At 42.6% G+C, this 22290-nt stretch overlaps 1 protein-coding gene across 1 annotated transcript in view; it reads left to right on the top strand.

The window, feature by feature from the left end:
* The first annotated feature begins 16458 nt into the window (after nt 1-16458).
* Nucleotides 16459-22290, top strand: part of SLC7A14 (solute carrier family 7 member 14) — a 48070-nt gene continuing 42238 nt past the window's right edge. The window contains exon 1 of the mRNA XM_036930900.2: nt 16459-17039. Coding sequence (XP_036786795.2) covers nt 16736-17039 — 304 coding nt within the window. The 5' untranslated portion in view covers nt 16459-16735. The remainder of the gene's footprint in view (nt 17040-22290) is intronic.

Genomic DNA, 22290 nt, shown 5'->3' with positions numbered 1-22290 from the left:
ACATATGCTATTAGGATTTAATATTCTAAATTCATAAAGAACTCATTCAACTCAACAAAAAACAAACAATCTAATTTTTAAAATGGGCAGAGGACCTGAATAGACATTTTCCAAAGACATACAGATGCCCAAGAGGCAGATTAAAAATACTCATCATTAATCATCAAGGAAATATAAATCAAACCCACAATGAGATACCACCTCACACCAGTCAAAATGTCTAGTACCAAAAAGACAATAAGTAGCAAGTGTTAGTGAGGGTGTGAAGAAAAGGTCACCGATGGTGGGAATGTAAACTGGTACAGCCACTATAGAAAACAGTATGGAGGTTCTGCAAAACATTTTTTATAAGCAACCATATGATCCAGCCATTCTACTACCAGGTATCTACTCCAAAGAAAAAAAAAATGAAAACATTGATTTAAAAAGATATATGCACTCCTATGTTCATTGTAATATTATTTACAATAGCCAAGATATGGACTCAACCTAAGTGTCTATCAATGGATGAATGGATAAAGAAGATGTGGTGTGTGTTATGTGTATATGTATGTATATATACACACACACAGAAGAATACTAGTCAGCCTTAAAAACCGAATGAAATCTTACCATTTGCAACAGCATGGATGGACCTTGAGGGTATTATGCTGGGTGAAGTAAGTCAGATAAAGACAAATACTGCATTATTTCACTTATATGTGGAATCCATAAAACAAAACAAACAAGTAAAACAAAACCCAAATTCATAAATACAGAGAACAGATTGGTGGGGTTTGCCAGAGGGGAGGGGACTGGATGAAGCAGAATAGGTGAAGGGGGTTAAGAAGTACAAACTTCCAGTTGTAAAATAAGTAAGTCATGGAGATGTAAAGTACAGCATAGGGAATATAGTAACATTGTATTAAGTTTGTAAGATGACAGATGGTAACTAGACTTACTGACCATTTCACAGTATACACAAATGTCAAATCACTATGTTATACACTTGAAAAAATATTATTATATTGTATTATATTGTATGTTAATTATAGCTCAATAAAATAAAATTTTTAAAAATTAAAGAGATTCCAGGGATGCAAGGATGGTACAACATTCGAAAATCTATCATCATCCACCACATCAACAAAAAGGACAAAAACCACATGATCATCTCCATAGATGCTGAAAAAGCATTTGACAAAATTCAACATCCATTCATGATAAAAACTCTCAACAAAATGGCTATAGAGGGCAAGCACCTCAACACAATAGAGGCCACATGTGACAAATCCACAGCCAACATTATACTTAACAGTGAGAAGCTAAAAGCTTTTCCTTTAAGATTGGGAACAAGACAAGGATGCCCACTCTCCCCACTTCTATTTAACATGGTACTGGAGGTCCTAGCCATGGCAATAAGACAATACAAAGAAATAAAAGGCATATGGATTGGCAAGAAAGAAGTTAAACTGTCCTTGTTTGCAGATGACATGATATTGTACATAAAAAACCCTACTAAAGAATCCACTCCAAAACCACTAGAACTAATATCTGAATTCAGCAAGTTGCAGGATACAAAATTAATATGCAGAAATCTGTGGCTTTCCTATACACTAACAATGAGCCAACAGAAAGCAAAATCAGGAAAACAATTCCATTTACAGTCGCATCAAAAAGAATAAAATACCTAGGAATAAATGTAACCAAGGAAGTGAAAGACCTATACTCTGAAAACTATAAGACATTCATGAGAGAAATTAAAGAAGATACCAATAAATGGAGATACATCCATGCTCATGGATAGGAAGAATTAATTTTGTCAAAATGGCCATCCTGCCTAAAGCAATCTACAGATTCAATGCAATTCCTATCAAAATACCAACAGCAGTCTTCAATGAACTAGAGAAAATCATTCTAAAATTCATATGGAACCACAAAAGACCCTGAATAGCAAAACCAATCCTGAGAAGGAACAATCAAGCTGGGGGGATTATGCTCCCCAACTTCAAGCTCTACTACAAAGCCACAGTATTCAAGACAATTTGGTACTGGCACAAGAACAGACCCACAGACCAGTGGAACAGACTAGAGAGCCCTGATATAAACCCAACCATATATGGTCAATTATTATATGATAAAGGAGCCATGGACATACAATGGGGAAATGACAGCCTCTTCAACAGCTGGTTTTGGCAAAACTAGACAGCTACATGCAAGACAATGAAACTGTATTATTGTTTAACCCCATACACAAAAGTAAACTCAAAATGGATCAAAGACCTGAATGTAAGTCATGAAACCATAAAACTCTTAGAAGATAACATAGGCAAAAATGTCCTGAATATAAGCATGAGCAACTTCTTCCTGAACGCATCTCCTCGAGCAAGGGAAAGAAAAGCAAAAATGAACTCATAAGACTACATCAAACTAAAAAGTTTCTGTACAGCAAAGGACACCATAAACTGAACAAAAAGGCATCCTACAGTATGGGAGAATATATTTGTAAGTGACATATCCAACAAGGGGTTAACATCTAAAATATATAAAGAACTTACACACCCCAACCCAAAAAACAAATAACCCAATCAACAAATTGGCAGAGGATATGGAGAGACAGTTCTCCAAAAAAGAAATTCAAATGGCCAACAGACACATGAAAAGACGGTCCACATCACTAATCATCAGGGAAATGCAAATTAAAAACCACAGTGAGATATCGCCTCACACCAGTAAGGATGGCCAGCATCGAAAAGACTAAGAACAACAAATGCTGGTGAGGATGCAGAGAAAGGGGAATCCTCCTACACTGCTGGTGGGAATGTAAACTAATTCAACCATTGTGGAAAGCAGTATGGAGGTTCCTCGAAAAACTAAAAATAGAAATACTATTTGACCCAGGAATCCCACTCCTTGGAATTTACCCAAAGAATACAACTTCTCAGATTCAAAAAGACATATGCACCCCTGTGTTTATTGCAGCACTTTTTGCAGTAGCCTAGATATGGAAGCAACCTAAGTGTCCATCAGTAGATGAATGGATAAAGAAGATGTGGTACATACACACAATGGAATACTATTCAGCCATAAGACAGAAACAAATCCTACCATTTGCAACAACATGGATGGAGCTGGAGGATATTATGCTCAGTGAAATAAGCCAGGCAGAGAAAGACAAGTGCCAAATGATTTCCCTCATTTGTGGAGTATAACAATGAAGCAAAACTGAAGGAACAAAATAGCAGCAGACGCAGAGACTCTAAGAAGGAACTAGTGGTTACCAAAGGGAGCGGTGTGGGAGGGAGGGAGAAGGGGATTGAAGGGTATTATGTTTAGTACACATGGTATGGGGTATCATGGGGAAAACAATGTAGCACAGAAAAGGCAAATAGTGAATCTGTGGCATCTTACTAGAGTGATGCACAATGACTGCAATAGGGTATGGGTAGGGACTTGTGATAATATAGGTAAATGTAGTAACCACATTGTTTTTTCATGTGAAACCTTTTTAAGAGTGTATATTAATAAGACTTAATAAAAATTTTTTTTAAATTAAAAAGGGCATGGTGTTTTGCAGATAGAGTGTTTTTACTTGTTTGTTTTGTAAGACAAACCTGTTGAGAATAATTAGAATTCTTACAACAGCCCCTGAAATTATCAGAATTAGTTGCCTTTCCAGGATGTTCAATATGGAGAGAAAGAAAACCAAACTATGAGAAAGCAAGGTCATGGGACTGAGATATTTGCTTTAGGGACAGATTCTCTCTTCTCAGCAGGGATCTTGGCCTGAATTGCTTGGAGCAACTGGGAGAATCCTGCCTGCAGGTTCCTGGTGATTCGAATCTGCTGTGTGTAAGGCTGGTTCTGTAACCAAGTCCAACCTTCCCCTGGGCCTGAAATTCTATCTCCAAAGTGAAAGAATTATAATGGTAGTGTTGGCTAATCTAATTCCAAGGGGTGGGTGAAGATCCTAAAACAGTTTCCCATAATGGAGATGCATAGATGCATAACTACAAAACTTGAGGATATCTCAAAAATAAAAAATAAAAACAAAACAAAAAACCAAAGATCTCTCTTCATGGCCAGGAACAGGAGCATGATCACTGTTCTGGGACCTTCTGTGTTTTATTTTGGTTTTCAAATAGTTCTTTCATGATTTTAAAGGAATATATACTGACCACAGAAAAGATGAAAATAGAAATCATTCTTAATCCCACCACCCATAGCCCATACTTTTAACATTTTAGCACACTGTTTCAGGAAAAAATGAAATTGAATCCTACTCTATGCAGTTCTATATTCCTTATTATTATGGTTGTTTTAATTTAATGTATCTTGAATAATTTTATATCATTAGCATTATTTTAAAATAATATTTCAATGTTTGCTTAGTATTTTATTCTTAGAATGCCTCATAATTCATTTAATTCTGTCCCTATTTTTTATCCTCTGCAAATAATATTGCATTGGATCCCCTTGAAGAAAAATTGTTTTTTTGCACCTGATTATTTCCATATAATAAATTTACTTTCAAAAAATAATTTATGACAGTTCACACTCGTGCCATTAGTATATGGAAGTACTATTTTTTTTATCGCCTTCCATTAGCAATTAGTGTGTTAAATTTTTTAACATTTGCCATGTTATTAAGTGAAAATGTCCCCTGTTATTTGGCATTTCCGCAAATACCTGTGATAATAGACATATTGTCCCATATTATTGGATATTTATATTTGTAGTAACAGTTGCTCCTTACTGTGCTCTTCAGGGAATATATTCAAATCAATCATGAACTTGTAGTCTGAAAAAATTTTAACTCAACAGTTTGGAAGCAAGCACTTTTCAGTTAAACAGCTTGTAGGTTGAAAATTCATTTAAAAGTCTCCAAATGAAACCTGTCATTCCTCTGTGAATCAGCGTTGTTGGCAGTGAAAGGTGCTCCCCCAGCATTCAGATATCCTAATAAACAGATGTGATGATAGCAAGAAAGGAATCTGCCTCCAAAGAGGAATTCTCTGGGCTGTGGATCCAGAGCATACCCCCAGGGCCCGCAGATGAACCAACGCAGCGAAGGCAAGCCAGCCTCAAAGGAGACCCTGATGCTAGAAATGAGCAGGGCACTAATAGGGCAAAGCAGATCTCTATTTTTCAAAAACATCTTAAATTCCTAGGCTACTAAAAGTCTCAACCATTTTCCTCCCAGATTTTTAATATATATGTGTGTGTGTGTATATGTATATACACACCTTTCTGCTATGGTACAAACTGTGATTAACGTTTTTACTGCTCAGATTTGGGCAAAAGATCGAGGTCTACAAGGAACTACATAGAATGTCTACATCAAAAAGTATAGCCCTAACCTGACCTATATTTTAATATTTAAATATTAAAGATTTTAATATACTATTAGGGATTTTTAATTCAGTCTTCATTTGGCTTAATGAATATAAAAGGACCAAAAACATATACAGGTAATTTATTTATAATTAAATACACTTATTTATGGATACTTTGGTTTCCCAAAGGCATTTGTGAAGACATTCCATGGAAAGTTTTCTCATTTGTAAAATCTGAGAGCTGGACCAGATGATTTATTTCTGAGGTTTGTTTCCTGTGATTTTATGCACAAAAAGCAATTCATAAAGAAAGTTGTTTTATACTGCAATAGATCCCTCAAGAAAGCTGGGATTATTACAAACTGCTATTGCAAATGATGTTTTTGGTAAAGAAATGCTTGGTGCCCAACACTCTTTCAAGCAATGATAAGAAATTTTTATTCCACAAGTATTTGTTGATGACCTATATGTGCCGGAAACTTCTGTGCTCAGTAGGGGTTCAGCAAAGAGGCCCTACGTTCACGGAGTTTACAGTATAGAAGGAGAATACAGACTATGGAAACAAACAAATCAATGTCAAATAAATTACCTAAAATAAGTAAATACATTCCTACCTTCAAGGAGTTTACAGTATAGAAGAAGAATACGGACTATGGAAATATAAATAAATGTCAAGTAGAGATAAATTATGTAAAATAAGTAAATAAAAGGTAGATAGAAAAATGGCTGGATAGGTAGATGATGATAGATAGACGGTGGTAGATAGCTAGATAGATAGACAGACAGACATGAAGGAAAGGGTACAAATGACCAGGGTTACCTTTAACTCAGAAGGTCCACAGGGGCCTCCTTCTCGAGAGGTGATATTTCAGCCGAGAAATCATGAGAAGGAGAGAGCCATGCAAAGACCTGGGGCAAGAGATTTCTAGGTACAGGAAACAAGTGCAAGGTCCTGAAATAACAGAGAGTAGTGTGTTTCAAGAGCAGAAAGGTCAGTGTGGCTGAGCTACGGGGAAACAGGCAAGAGATGAACTCGGAGATAAGGTAGACACCAGACTGAATAGGGCCCTGTTGGCCATTGTAAGGAGTTCAGATTTCATTTTCTTTGCAATAAAAAAACATTTGGAGGGTTTTACAGAGATAGTAGCCCTCCAGTGTGTATTGTTCAAGGCAATTGAAGAATGTGTGTTGCGATGGGGGCTCCAAAGAAAATGAGAGAAAAGGAGGCCCAACTGGTTAACACACATTTAATGACAGATGGGGTATAGGCTGAGTCCCCAAAGAATATGCAAATGTGGATAGCATTGAGGGAAAAGGTAAGAAAAGGAGCAAAAAGAAAGGCTAAGGAATAAAGTCACTGTAGCCGGTGGGGAGACACACTGCATCAGCTGGATGGTCACTGCACTGTCATGCCTGACTTCCCAGCCAGCCCGCCAGCTCCTGAGGGCAGGGCCCATCTTCTTCCTCCTTCTGACTCTGCATCTTGTGCAAAGATTCTGAACTATAAGATAATAAATCTGTGTTGTTTCAAGTCCCTGCATTAGGGATCATTTGTTACAGCAGCCATAGGGAACTAATACAGGAAGCGTTTCTGTGTGGTATGGGATAGCATTTTTCTACTTTGTCAGGAAGGCTTCAGTGAAGTCTACTTGTCCTTCAGCATCTTAGCAGTCTAAGTGGGGTGTCTGCCTTGGGAGTGGGGATGTGCTGAGATGGGCATCCAGCCCACCCGGTGCCAGCTGGCTTCTGAAGGCCCAGCATCATTCAGATTAATTACACGTGGAGTAAAGGTGCTGTGCTGGACAATCTCAAGCAGAAACATCCCATTACTTCAGAATGGTCTCTCAAAGCACACATAAGAATTTTTATGTGAAAAGCCACTTCAGGCATTACCTATGAATATACTTCACATCCTGTAGTGTTGCATTAAAAGTAAATCATTATCATCTTTTCCTAAATGAGAAAATGGAATCCTCCACAAGCCGTGGCTTAATCAGGTGTCACCGCTGGCTTGTGAAAGGGCTGAGGACAACTCCTCCAGTCTCCTGATGCACAGTCATGCTCATTGTATGACAGTGCCCTTTCACCTCTCGGTGTTAACCTCAAACATCTGCATGTGCTTTAGAAATGCCTAATGGGCTGACCATATTTCCCAATAACTCTTGCATGCAGTTGAACTCCAGGTAACTCGAATGCTTGGGAAATATATCCTAGTTAACTTTTTTGGCTAACCAAATGTGAATCTGAAAAAAAATTTTGTTATATCAACCTTCCTGTGAAGAGGTTTTCCAAAACCTCAGTGGTTCACTACCCTACCTTGGGGCAGGTAGTATGGAAAACAGCTTTTGGTATATTTGTGTTTTTTCACCCAGTCTCTAACTGTGTCTCCGCCACTGCATGGGGCATTGGTCACCCTTTCAATGCCTACACTGATGAGCTGCTTGTAGTCTCCAAATTGCACCCATGAGCATCATCTCATAAATCCTGATGACAACACTACAAGGTAATTATTATTACTCCCATCCATCAGAGGAGCAATTCATCTCAGAGACTTTGAGACTCACCCAAGGTCACACAGCAGAATCGGAGTCAGACCTGTGTGCTGACTCCAAATCCAGTGTGTCTGTAGACACAGGCAGTGAGGCTGATTGCCCTGAAGGTCTCCCAGCCCAGGAGAGCCTGTGCATCGCTCAGGGTCCCACAGGAAGAAGACAGCACATTCAAATATGGTAGTTTGAGGAAAGTTTAATGAAAATAACATGTACAGTTAATTATATTACATTTACAAATAACTATATACAAAGATCATAAGGCAAAGTGCATTTCTGGGGGCACCACCTTCTGATAGGAAAGAGGAAGTATCAGGGCTGAGAGCAAGGGCTGTGTGGGGAGGGCCACCAGGAGCCATGGTCTTTAGCGAACAAACACTAGTCCAGGGAGGAGCAGCTGGAGACAACACCTAGCCTCCCTCCCCTCCAGCCTCCTGCTGCCCCTGCTGGTGCCTCCCACTGACCAACCCAACCAGAGCGGAGCCTCTGATGGCTGCCTGCTGGCCAGCAACCCAGGGCACAGTCAGCCTGTGAGTAAGAGAGGGTCTGGGAGGATGAACAGAGGCCACCTGCACCCCCTGAAGCTGCCGTATGTCTAAATTCCTGATATTCTGTGTCTTTTAGTAATTTCTTTTGTGGCCATGACAGTAACCATTAAGCTAAACACAGAGTAAGAACCTATTAAATGATTATTACAATGATTGATTTAATACAGTTTCTTAAATCTTTTACAATGGCATGGAAGGATTAACTAATTTTCTTGTGTGATTTGTTCCTTCTAAAAGCAGGGTTCCCAGTGAAATCTCATTAGTGGACAGTTTTTCATTTCACTGGGCTCCGGCTTTGCTCATATTACTGTATGTACAATGAATAACACATGACGCCATGCACAGACCTGAGGCCCTGGACTTGGGATCAGTGGGAGAAAAGAAAGGAAGGTGATGTCAGGCTGTAATACCCTCCCTGACTGGGGTCTCAGTGTATTTCAGTGCTGGATAACCAGATCTCTAAGCAAGCCTTCCTCACTTCCCCTGCTAAGTAGATGCCAAACATTTTCTTAAGAGTGTTTTCACAATAGTTTCTGCCAACTATATACACAGATAATATTCTCAATCCCTGGAGTATTAACAAATAGGAGGACAGAATGAGAAGCTTTTTTCAAAGCAGGAATATTGTCCCAGACCAGGTAATATTCAATTTTCCTCCTAAGGTTAAAAAAAAGATTTGTTTATTTCTAGCAAATAAAATTAAAATGACATATTGTTTTGTTCTGCTTGGTATGAGAAGCAGATGAATTTTGGATTTATACAGGTCATTAAGGGTAACCAATATTTATACTTTTATAGAATTAATTGTGGAAGTACAGAAATGAACACATCAGAGTCTTTTTAAGTTTATACCTCAGATGTATAGCCTTCTGAGCATTCCAGAAAAAAATCAGCCTCAAAAAAATATGTACAATTGCTTTACCTAGTATAGAGTAGGGGCTTAGTGAGATAAATGAAATTATCATCACAGCAACACACATCCTCCTTTGTAAGAAAAGTATACAACCTCACCCTTTGCCGTGTGACTCACCTGACTTCACAGGGAGGGTCATACATCCCATCCCATTGAGTCTGCACTTGGTCATTTGACTTACCTTAGCCAATGAAAAGTGCTTGGAATGCCAGCTCCAACCAGAAGCAGAGAAGACACTGCACATTTCTCGGCCTGGGCCATGGCAGAACAGCATGTGCCAGGAGAGAATGTGCCTGAATCCCAGAATAAGAAGACCCATGGAGACTCACAGTCCAGACTAAGGAAAAGACATGAAGCTAATCCACAGTCCAGAGTAGAGACCCCGCGAGAGATAAATGTCATCGCTATAACATATTGAAACAGGGTGTTTGTTACTGTAGAAAAAGCAGATTAAGGCACTCTAACTTTTTAGATAAAAAAAAGAAACAGCAAGCTTTGAAAAGGAAGATGAATCGGTACCTCCTCTTTTGCTAACTACTCAGTTGTCATTGAGTCAAACTCCCCTTTAAACACCTTGCAAGCAAAACAAAGCCAGCTGTGCCTAAGATTCCACATACAATATAAATGGGCAAGCACCTTGGAAGTAATGATCAAAAAATACTTGAAGTGTGTTTGATCAATCAAATACTTAGCAGGGACATAACTGGGAAGATTAGCAGTCTGAAATTCAGGAATCCTGAGTTTAAAGTCAATGATGCATCTGGGTAAATTCGTCAGGTTCCAGTATTGTATGATTTAGGCGGCACACACACCACACATTCACTCAGTCACACATACATACACACATACACACACACACATGGCCACAGTGATCAAAAAAAAACATCTCCCTTACTGCTCTGTCCTGGTAAAAAAAATGTCAGCCGTGATGAACTGCAGCCTGCCCAAGAAGCACAAATCAAAATGTGTTTGATCTAGAAGCTGTACCATGTGAGATGCTGCTGATCACTGAAGGAACTGAAGATGTTTAGTCTGGGGAAGATAAGACTCCAAGAAATATGTTAGTTGTCTTCAAAAAAATTGAAGACTTTTCCTTTAAACAGATTAGCCCTGATTTGTATAGACAGACAGCAAAGCTGGGGACAACGAAAAGTTCCCAGGACACAGATCTCCATGCTGTTTGCTACAATGTTCTGTTAGGTGGGGCTGACCCTGAGATTCAAACACATCTGCCCTGTCCCCGGCTGCCCAGTATAGAGGCAGAGTGACTGACAGGCCAGCACACCCACCGTCGGGGTGCAAACAGGAACCATATCTGGCAAGCTTGGAAGAAGCAGAAGGACAACAGAAGCATGGGCCTCAGCAAAGAAGCCGCCATCAAAGACTAGCTAAGTGAGCCAAAGGCAAAAGACCAGCAGTGGGTGTGTTCTCGGGGATAGGAAGTGACTGTTTGTGACCCCACCACGTCCCAGCCGCCTGACAGTGTGTATGCAACTTGGGGGGAAAAGTCGGGAGCACAAAAGAATGAGAGGAGGCATAACACACAACGGCCCAAGCAAATCAGCTGAGAAAACCCCTTAGATAACAAAACTCAGGGAAGAAGAAAGCCATTCTCTACAAGCAGGGGAAAGGTGAGCACAAATCTCTTGGGGTGAAAGTTTCAGGACCTACTGGTCTGCAACCAGAAGAAGCCCAAGGGGGTGTCAGTAGAGAGAAACCCTGGTTAAAGACTGAGCAGCAGGCTGAGGGACCTCTGGGAGCCACCTAGGGAGCTGCAGGCGGTGGGAGGGGGTGTCCACAGTAGGAGACAAAAAACCCTGGTCAGGGCCTAGAGCAGGTAATACTAGCTAACACTCCCATGTCACTCAAGGCTATAGCGGGCATTATGCAAAAAGCTTCACATATTAATTCCTTCGCTCCTCATCACAGCCCTATGACCTAGGCACCATTATCATCCCATTTTATAGATGGTAAAACTGAAGTGTAGGAAGGCTTTGCCCAGGGTCACTTAGCTAGTAAGGGCAGAGCCAGAACTTGAACCCAAGGAATTCTTGACTCTTAATTATGTCCTTAAACAGAAGCCAGAAGCTCAGCCCAAAAGATAGAAGCAGTGGGCTGGTGGGAGGAGGATTAGCCCAGGACCCTAGGATGCAGGAGTGGGGTGGGGCCTGAGAGCCTGCATTCACCAGTGGGCGGCTCATCAAACCAGCCACCTTTCTCTCTCCTGCAGCCTCATTCTGCCAGGGACAGGACTGGAAGAGTTCTGTAGCAATCCTCGCTGTGCAACCCTGTGAAGGGGCTACCTCTATTGGCCAGTGTTCCCCTCTGCTCCAGATGTTCCCACAAAGGCTGCACAACTATTCATTGTGCATACAGGGACTTTATAATCCTCAGTGTATTTGTAAAATCAAGCGAGATAATCATGGGCTGTTTACTGCTTTGTTAGCCTGTGTTTCCTTCCTCTTCTCACCTCCAATGGCAGGCTCCAACTAATTCGATAATCCTACCTGTTCAGTGAACTTCTAAACCATAATTATTTTCGTCCTTACACAAACCTGCTTTTGCCATCATTATACTTGGCGCCCACTGAACCCTCAAGCTTGCCAGCAACACCACAATGATGACTGTCTTCCCCAAGGATCCCTGTAAGCCTTCCTTAGTTAGAGCTGTGAAGTATTTTGAGAAGCCTGAATTAGATGCTAGAGAAAGCACAACACACATTTATTGCTCATCTTGGAAAGACAACAGCAGTGAGCTTCCAAAACTCTCTTTGGTTAACATAATGTAAGGGTAATGAATATGGATATTGTCAATAGTCACTTAGAAGCATGCTTTCTTTGTACATTTTGTTCTCTCCAGTAAATTTCCAACCAAGAAAGGAAATGCCCCAAGTCCCTGTTTGCATCAATAAAGCGAATACTCAGAGGAATCACATGGAAGCAACAGAGTCAGGAAAGAATTCTCACCACCATCAACCTTTGTTCTAGTTGGTTCTCTGTGTTTTCACCACGTTTCTATTATCTACCAAACAGAAGCCATCAGCTCCCTAACAAGCCTGGTTCATTTCCCAGTGTTCTACAGACAATTCCTGATGAAGGACTGGTTAGGACAATACCCCAGCGGGTGTCTCCAGCCAGTGCAGTATCATAGTCATTGCATTCACAAGACAGCTGCCAAGAGACCAGTTACCTGCCCAGAAGGAGAAATAGGAAGCACCTGTCAGACTTGTGGCTCCACGTGGAAAATGAAAATGTAGCAGTCAGGATTCTCCAGAAAAACAGAATCAGTCAGCTATATACAGATATATACGAGGGGATTTATTACAGATGTCGGCTCCCTTGCAGTGGAGGCCGAGAAGTCCCACAATCTGCTTCCTTCTCCCTGGAGAACCAGGAAAGCTGGTGGTGTAATTGAGTGTGAGTCCAAAGGCCCAAACATCAGGCTGGAGGGACCACTTGCGTGAATCCTCTGAAAGCTCAAGAGCCAGTGTCCCAGAACAGAAGACGGGTGTCCGTTCCGAGGCAGGGAATCCACTCTTCTCCACCTTTTTGCCCTATTCGGGCCCTCAACAGACTGGCCAATGCGCACCCATGCTGGGAAGGGCCTTCTTCTTCAGTCAGTCTACCAATTCACATGCTAATCTCGTCTGGAGGTTCCCTCACAGACACACCCAGGAATGGCATCTGGGCATCCCTTAGCCCGGTCAAGGTGACACATAAAATTGACCATCAGAGGCAATACCTGTTTTTTATGCTGGTGGTGACACAGGGCAGTGAACCCAACCTGCCTTGCTAGGATCACCTAGGGATTTAAGGAACCCCCCATCTGGGCCACACTTCAGACCAATTAAAGGGAATTTCTGGGGTGGGAGCCAGGCACCAGTATTTCTAGAAGATCTGGGTAATTCCTATGCCCAGCCAAAATGGAGAATCCCTGAAAAGGAGATCTGGAAAGCAGAAAGAAACCTTGTGACCACCCTTCAGAAGGCTGGCGTCCAGGTCACCTGCATTTACCCCTGCCATGCCCTGCCACGGGGCCTCTCTCCGCTCTCCAATACCCGCGGCGCGGGAGGCGCGGCCTGGCCTTGCGGGCAGCCGGTCCCTCTCGGTGCTGCTGAAACAGCGCTGCGTGTAGCTTTCTGCTTGCTCGGCGGCCTCCCGCAGCAGCAGGTCCGCACCTCACTCACCTATTTTCGCCATCTGGGACTAATTTTTTAGCAGGACATGATTCTTCAGTTAACTGCACGGTGGCTACAATGAGCTTTTAAAAATGAAATCATATCACGTTGCCCACCTGAATAAAGCCCAACAGGGGCTTCTCACTGCAGTTAATAAGCTCAGGCCCCTCATCTTGCTTGCGAGACCCTCAGCAGTGTGGCCCGAGCTCCTCTGCCGGGAGAGCGGAGCGTAAGGACATGAACTTGGAGGGCGGACACCCCAGGGCAAAGGGCTGGCCCGCCCTCACGGGCTCCCTGGGATCCGTGCAGTTACAGGACCTCTTCCGAGCCCCGGCTGTTCCACCTAAAGACGGATCTGCTGTGAGGATTATGTTCGCTGGCCCACGTAAAACCCAGCGCTAGAACCCTCCTCCTCGGCCCGTCCCCCCTCTGGACCCACTCTTCAGGAACACTCCCCTGACACCTCATCACTCAGGAGCCAGGGCCAGGGCCACAGAGACCCCCTCGCACCTCCATCACCCTGTTTCATGTCCTTTACAGCCTGTATCAGTTTGCTACGGCTGCTATACAAAGTACCGTAAACTATGTGGCCTAAACAACGAAAATGCGTTGTCTCACAGTTCTGGGGGCTGGAAGTCTGAGACCAAGGTGGGGAGGTTGGCTCCTGCCTGAGGGAGAATCTGTTCCACAGCTCTCTCCTCACTCCTAGCGGTTTGCTGACAATCCTTGGTGTTCTAGGCTTGTAGATGCATCATCCCGGCCTCTGCCTTCATCTCCATATCTCATTCTCTCTGTACCCAAATTTCCTCTTTTTGTAAGGACTCCAGTCATTTGAGTGGGTGCCCTGTCCTACTCCAGTATGGCCTCATCTTAACTAATTCCATCTGTAACAACTCTATTTCCAAATAAGGTCACACTCTGAGGTCCCAGGGGTTAAACTTTCAATATATGAATTTGGGGTGTGGGAGACACAATTCAACCCATAATATAGCCTTTATCCCTCTCTGGAATTATCTCCTTTTATTTGTCAGTTTATGTATTGTGTTGTCTTGTCTTTCCTCCCTGAACATCATTGCTTATGTTGTTTGGTTTTTCTACAGAAGACACGCTCTGCTTTTATAATTCAAAAAGTAATAAAAGATGAGCTTTTCAGGAAAAAAAATGAGCATTCTCCCTGGGATTGCGATTTGGGTGTTCACCATCTCCCATTCTACCCTGGAAGCTTCAGGGGAGCAGGGAACCCATCTTTGCACCTCTGAGCCTGACACCATGTCTGGTACATAAATGCTCAATATATGCTGGCTGGGTTGAAATTAAATTGATATGTACATTAATTTCCCCACAAGAGCTCAAGTAAATCAGTTGTTCTTGTAGCCTTCCTGGTATACATGTGACACATTTTCCCACAAATCTGGAAATCTTTTTTTTTTTTTTTTAAAGAACACTGACCCTTTAAGCTTTTAAGTGACTCTGGCACACACAGTGGCACCATCCAACTGTACTGATATATAAGGTGTTGCCAAAAATTAAAACACAGCATGAAGCAACACTGTCAAATCTAGGAGGGAGTTAAACCAGTAGGTCCATCATGCAACCCCTGGGAACCTAACTGCCACATTTCACCTGATTCTTCTAATTAGGTCATGCTTGCAAAGCCTTTAAAAGCAGACAAGTGTTACATTAAGTGCTAAGTAGCATTAATTAATAATACTGATAGATTACATGGGCTGGTACTTACTGGAAATAAAAATGCCCTAGGCTTATCAGTACCATACCTGGAATCCATGTAGGCTGTACTCTAAAAATTATTTAAAGAATTTTATAAAGCCTCTGGCTCCAAAGAAAGTAGTTTGATATAAACTTTGCATTTTCTGACTTGAAAAAATTTAGCGATCATCTGATACAATAGTTCTCAACTCTATCAGACCCACCACCTGTTTGTTGTAATAAATGTTTTGTCAGACCCCATTTTAATATCCTGAAGCAAAATTCACAAATAACCCACTTGTATACAACATATTTCATATGTAAACACTCAGGCAAGTACAAACGAAGTTGTCAGATGCTTGCACTCAGTGAAGAATCACTATAAATGTGCTGGTTCCAAACAGCAGGCAGGTGTGCTGCATGGAAGATGGAGGATCATGGGGGTCATTTTAGGGGGTCCCTGATTTTAGAAAGAGTGAAGAACTCCTCTCAGGTTCCAAACCAAAGAACTTAAGATCTTTTTTCAATTTACTCTCTAATTGCATTCCTGGAAAAGACAATGTACTTATATATTAAAACCATCCAAAAAACTCCACACATTTATATGTAAAACAGAGTTAGGATTTAGATTCAGATTATCATAATCAGCATTTCCATCTACAAGAATATCAGGAGAGATACCTGAAAATTGTATGACACCATCCTACACATTTAGCATTTCTGGGACCTATCCATCAAATACCACGAACACTCCTCCTGCCCCAATCTTTGAGAACAAAAAAAAAAATGGTCAAAACATTTTTTATTTCATTTGAAAGCAAAGTTCCATAACAGCCCCATGGGATGGCACTGTCACTCTTGAGAGTCATAGATCTAAGTTTACAGCCTTATGTAAAAAAGTAAGGATATTTTGTCCCCAAAGAACATGCCCAAGAATCATGAAGTCTTGGTAGAACCAGGTAAGAAGCACTTAGAGTTCGAACAGGAAATAATTTTCCATGTGCCAGGCAATGTCTTGAGGTCTTTTCAGATGTACACTGTTTCAATCTTCACATCAACAGTAGGTGGAGGCTGTATGATCCCCATGACACAGCTGAAGCAGAAGCACAGAGAAATGCAGTCACTTACCCAGGGACCCAGAACAGTAAGTGGCAGAGCCCTGACTCAGACCATCTACCTCAGAATAACCCTGTGACACAGTGCAGACTACAGACTGGCATTTGGAACTGGAGGGGACACAAAGGGGAAAATGTAACATCTGTGTTATGAGATAGACTAGTTTTACCAGTTCAGCATTGACCTCCAGCCATGTCTTCAAGTCAGGGATTGTTTCCTGCTTGATCTCATCTTCCCCTTTCCTGTGTTTTACCTGCAGACATTCATGCCAGGAGAAGGCTGCTTTGGGTCCCTCTGGATCTTTTCTAAATAGGAGATCCTGTTTACTAGATGAGTTCCAGAATTATCCACTAAGGCTTCTGTAGCCCTCTTCCATCAGTTGACCTTCACCGGAAACCCTATTGCACAGAATGAGTGGCTTCCTCACCTCCCTGGACCCCCGGCGGGTGCAGTGGGGCACTGCCTGGTATGCCGTGCACTCCAGGATCCTGCGCACCAAACCAGTGGAATCCATGTTGGAGGGGACTGGGGCTACCACAGCACATGGCACCAAGCTAGCCCAGGTGCTTACCACCGTGGACCTCATCTCGCTTGGCGTTGGCAGCTGTGTAGGCACTGGGATGTACGTGGTGTCTGGCCTGGTGGCCAAGGAAATGGCGGGACCTGGTGTCATTGTGTCCTTTATCATTGCAGCCGTTGCATCCATACTCTCAGGTAAGCATCTCAGTGCAGTGGGAGGCCTGGGGGAAGCATGCTTGCCAGCCTGTTACTGCTCACCCACCCTTCTAGAGTATTTACTGCTGAGACATACAAAGGGGCAGAGAAGTGGGCACCATGCTCCTTTTTCACCTTGATTGCCAGGGAGTTCAAGGCTAGATTTTGGCTCAGTTGTAGTAGCTTCCTTTCTCTTTGGTTTGGGGCTGCAAACAATGGTTCTGGTGCCCAGCCATCTTCCAACTTCTCATTCCTTGTCATGTCCTAGTGGCTCTATTTTTAGCATAATGCTCCCTTTCGTTGGAAGATATGGCAATCCCTTTGTGGGGAGGTGGATACAGCTAGGATATCAATAATAAATAAAGGATAGATAGCATAGCAAAATGGTAAGTCAGTAAATCTGATACAACTGGGATTTAATGAGCCAAAAACTGGCACTGTGACTCCCCCAGACCCCAAGCAGGAGGAAACCAAGCTCGGAAATGTAAAGCCATTATGAGCATCACAGAGCACCATCTGCTTTGAGCATTTCAACAGATTAATATTCTGCAGTGGTAACTCAACAAATGCCTTTTTCTCCTTAAGAAAGAATCATAAAACTCATTTGTGTGCTTTTTTAAAATGAGGTAACAGGACTTACATGTTGATAATTTGTGAAATGCCTCCTCTTTCCATTTCCTCTTCCCTCCTCTTCTCTTTGAGTTGTGATCCACAACATCTTCCCAGAATACCAGGAATGGGTCATCAGACAACTTGAAAAAGAGGGGAAAAAATACTTCCTGCTTCCTGATTGCTGGGGTCTGGGGTGGCAGATCATGTGGATCAACAACTCATGTCCTGGCAGTGAATGTCATGCCCTCTTCAAATGTTTCAGAAGAAGTAGGAAAGCTGACTTATATCAGGAGTTCTGTGTGCTAAGGCACACCATCACAAGAAAAGTCCTACATTAATATCTTACACCTAGATTAACTAGACTTCACCCATGTGCAGCCATGTAGGATGCACAGACTAGGAACATGCAACCAGAAAGGACACTGGTTTATATTTGACATCTTTTTAATTTGATGAGAAAAATATTTCCATACTGATTTTATTTACCTCTTGTCATAGTTTACTTCCCCACTGGTTTCACCACTGTCCCCTTTTCCCAATGTCATTCTCTAATATGCATGAATATCCTAATAATTGAGGTTCTTGCAGAATATTTTTCCTGATAGATGAAAATAATCATTCACACAGATGAATTCCATGGGTACTTGAAATTCTATTAACCTGATTGCAATCATTTGTAAACTTCTCCAGCAGAGGAAATATTTTGGGGGGAGGGTGCCAGATTCCACCATCACCACAAATCTGTAGACATAAAAGGGTTAGTGCACAGAACAGAATAGCAATGGTAGAACACAAGGCAGACATAACCAGGTCCTGCTGAGGGCCCAGGGCAGAAAGCTGAGACCTGCCCAGGCTATGCAGACTGCACTCTCTTCGGGAGCCATCCTCCTGTGGCCTGGGCCCCTAAACCATGGTGAGTCCTGCATGTGCATCACCCACATCTTATCCTTCAGGGTGCTACCTTACGTTAGGAAACCAGAACAAGAGCCAGTGCCATTCTGAGAGCCTGCCCCACCCCGCGGTGGCCCTGGGCCATGTAACTTGGGTTGCATGGCTGCTCGGGCCCAAGACTATCCCAGCCACCATTGTGCCGGATCCAGTTCACGCCGCTGTGCACATCTCTCCACAACGTTGCATTCACTGAGGGCAAGTTGTTAACTTGAAATCGGCTGTGGTGGGAGTATTTACATCACAGAAGTTTGGCAAATGCTACAAATCAGAGCTTGTTTTGTTGTTTGTTTTCAGAGTTGGTTGTTAAACCCTCGCCAGCGCAGCACAGGCCTGGCCCCACTGGAGGCCCTGGTACTGCGGTGCTTGGCACCAGCAGAAACCCTGCCTCTCCCCCACTCAGGAACACGCCCTCCACATATGGCAGATCCTTAACACTTCTCTCTACTTTGTGGCTGACTCCACTCCCTGCTGAGGCCAGTCAGAATTTTTCTGGAGCCCTCAGCCAGAGGCAGGACAAAAATTACTTCTGCCCAAGTTAGCACATTTATAACCAATTTCTTCAACAGGTCTCTCACTCTAATATCCTTTGTTGTCCCTCCCCCCTGTCTTCTCTCCACTCCCATGTCACCCTCCCCATAGTGCCTCTCCCTTGACCAAACTTCCCATCACTTCTCCATATCACAATAATCAAATGCCCATCTAGCCCCAGACGTTTTAACTCCTGGTCCTTTTCTCCTTCTGACGTTAACTAAAATCTGGCCCAGCCCTGAGGACACTGTCACCTGCCTGTCTGACCTGGGGAGGCTGCCATTCCCACACGCTCTCCTCGCCCACTCAGAGGTCCGGAGGACCCGCCTCCCACGGCCTCTCTCAGATCCCGGTTCTCCCTCCATCGCCTCAAAGCTCTGCTGCTGCCAAGCTATGCCATCTTCAGGAAGTTATGATCCTCTCAAAAAAAAAAAATAATAAAGTTTTGTTTTCCACACCCGCCAATTGGAGATAATATTAGTACTTAACTGATGATGTTGCTCTGAAGAGTAAATGTGACAACAAATGCAAAGCTCATGGCACAATGCTTGTCAGACTCAAGAACCTACAATCACTCACCTTCCTGAGGCTCATGCCCCTGGCCCTCAGTGCTCACTTATTCTGAACTCCTCACCTCCCAAAACTCCATCTCCGCCTTCCTCTCTGGCCTGCTTTCTGCCATAATCCCAGGCAGTTTGAACGAGGGTTAAGAGCTGCTCTGCTATAAGACTCAGAAGCGACATTCTGCCGCAGCAGTGACCTACAAGAAGAGGAAACATATGGCAAGATAGAAACTATTGGCGGGCAGACTCTTAAGACATTTTCTTGGTCCTGTGGCATCCTCCTCCACACCACACAAACCAGCTTATAAACAGAAAATGACATGAGTGTGACCAAGAGATCCACTTTCTCTGACAAGACCCAAAGCTACAGTGACTCCCTGGACTCACCTAGCACCGTAACTGCCCGTGGCCCTGTCACAGGTGGAGAGGGACTCACCAGGGGCAGCAGCTTGTGCTGTAGCATCTGCCCTCTGTCCAAAAGGTCTTACCTATGCTTTAATAGCTCGGCAGCCCACAACCAGATCCCATGCCCAGTACAAAAATCGAAAACTAGATTAAATAAACCACACTGGTAAAAGAGTTTCTTTTCCTTGTTCCCACTACAACCTTGTTGAAAGACTGAGGGATAGAAGCCGGAAAGTTTATAGAGGTTCTCATGCTTTTGGCTGGGGACAAAATGCAAAGCAAAGCCACCATGCCAGGGACATCTGGCTGCTTAAAGCCCCAGGAGGCTCTTAGGAACTTGAGTGAGGCAAGGATGGCCAGTTTGCCTTTGTGTCTAGTTTTATTTCTGTTCTATTTTAATATTATTAAAATTGAACCCTACACAGAATATAGGTCTGAATGACTCCTAAGCTCACATACTTTCTGTAGTTACCCTTCAAGCCCATATCTCAAATGCTTTTGATAAGGATTAAATGAGAGTGTGCATACCCAGCAGCCATCCCCTGTCTGGTGCATGATACCAATACATTTTTATCATGTACTCATAAGAAATTATTGTCAAAAGTCTAATAAGATATGGTTTAATAAAGATGTATTGGGTGGCTACCATATACCAGTCCTGGGGTTTTACCAAAAATACATAACAAATTGTCTCTGCCCTAAAGGATCCATACCTTATTGATAGAGAGGTAAGTCCCCACAGATAGTAGCAGTAATAATACTAACAGCAGCAACACCATCTATTGAGCACTTGCTGTGTACCAAAAGAGTACTAAGAGCTTAACACATTATTTTACTTAATCCTTACAATAACCCTATTTGATAAGTGCTGTTGTTATCCTCATATTAGGTGAGAAAATAGAGGAAGTGAAAAGTTTGGTAACTTGCATAAGGTGCTTGCTTAAGAGGTAACAAAGCAAGGAACTGAGTGAAAAAAGCAGTGTTCCTCCAGACCCACATCTTAATCACTTTGCTATTCTGCTCCTCTATTAGCAGATTAGGATTCAGTTCAATTGCCTACAACAGAAACCTAAGTAGGAGAGATAATTTCACTTCTTCCTTGTGTAAAATAAATCTGGAGGGAGGCTGCTGTTGTGCCTCTGCAGTCACAGGGATTCAGGCCACTTGATTTTTTTTTTTATTGAATAATAGTTGATATTCAGTATTGTATTGGTTTCAAGCACACAACACAGTGGTTCAACAGAAACCCACATTATTAAATCCTCACCTTAACTAATGTGGTTACTATCTGTCAACATAGAAAGATGTTACAGAACCATTGACTATATTCTGCATGCTGCACTTCCATTCCCATGACCAACTTATATTATGCCTGAGATTTTTGTGCCTCTTCATCCCCCTCACCCTGCCCACCCACCCCAACTCCTCCGCCATGGTGACCACCACTCCCTTCTCAGTGTCAGGCCCCTTGATCATTCTGCTCTACTATCTGGATCCTTGGTTTCCATCCTTAAGGTGACTTCAAGATCCAAGAGAGCTGCTGGAGCCCAGCCAATACATCTGAGTCCCAGAAAGCAGGAAAGAGAAGAGAAAATTGAGGCAGGTTATTTCCTGTATTTCTTTCCCTTTTGTAAGAAGCTTTTTCATTACCTTTTCCATAAGTCCTCCCCTATAATTTACATTGGCTAAAACTTGGTCCCTGAGCCACAGCAAGCATGGCTGAGAAATGTAGTCTTCAGAGTGGGTATATTGCCAATCCCAGTATTATAGGGGTTTATTAATGGGAAAGAAAAGGAAAAATGGCTGTTGTTGCCAATCTGTAATGAATTCATAATCCCTAAATCCTCCAGTTTGCTGAGGTCAAGTTGTTCTGAAATATTTAAGTAAAATTGGTTCTGATTTCAGTACTGTACAGTTGGAAAATCTAGAGTGTCCCCCTCAATAAACCTAGGAAATTGTGAAAGTTAACTTTCTCCTAATTCTTCCAACTCTGAATCTCTGCTTCCATGGAGTCCCTGCTTCCGCTTTACATTTCATTTGCTTCTACCCCTTTTCTTTGCCTTATTATGCGACTAGATGCCACCTCAATCTACCCTCTCCCCCAAGTATCAGCAAAGCAAGGTTGTATGCACAGTGGAATTTATAGAAAGTTTGAGCCAGAGAAAGGACAGATTATGCAGTCCATCCCAGCA

This window comes from Manis pentadactyla, chromosome 1, assembly GCF_030020395.1.
Source record: "Manis pentadactyla isolate mManPen7 chromosome 1, mManPen7.hap1, whole genome shotgun sequence".
Classification (NCBI taxonomy): domain Eukaryota; kingdom Metazoa; phylum Chordata; class Mammalia; order Pholidota; family Manidae; genus Manis; species Manis pentadactyla.
This window is presented reverse-complemented; position numbering and strand designations above follow the sequence as displayed.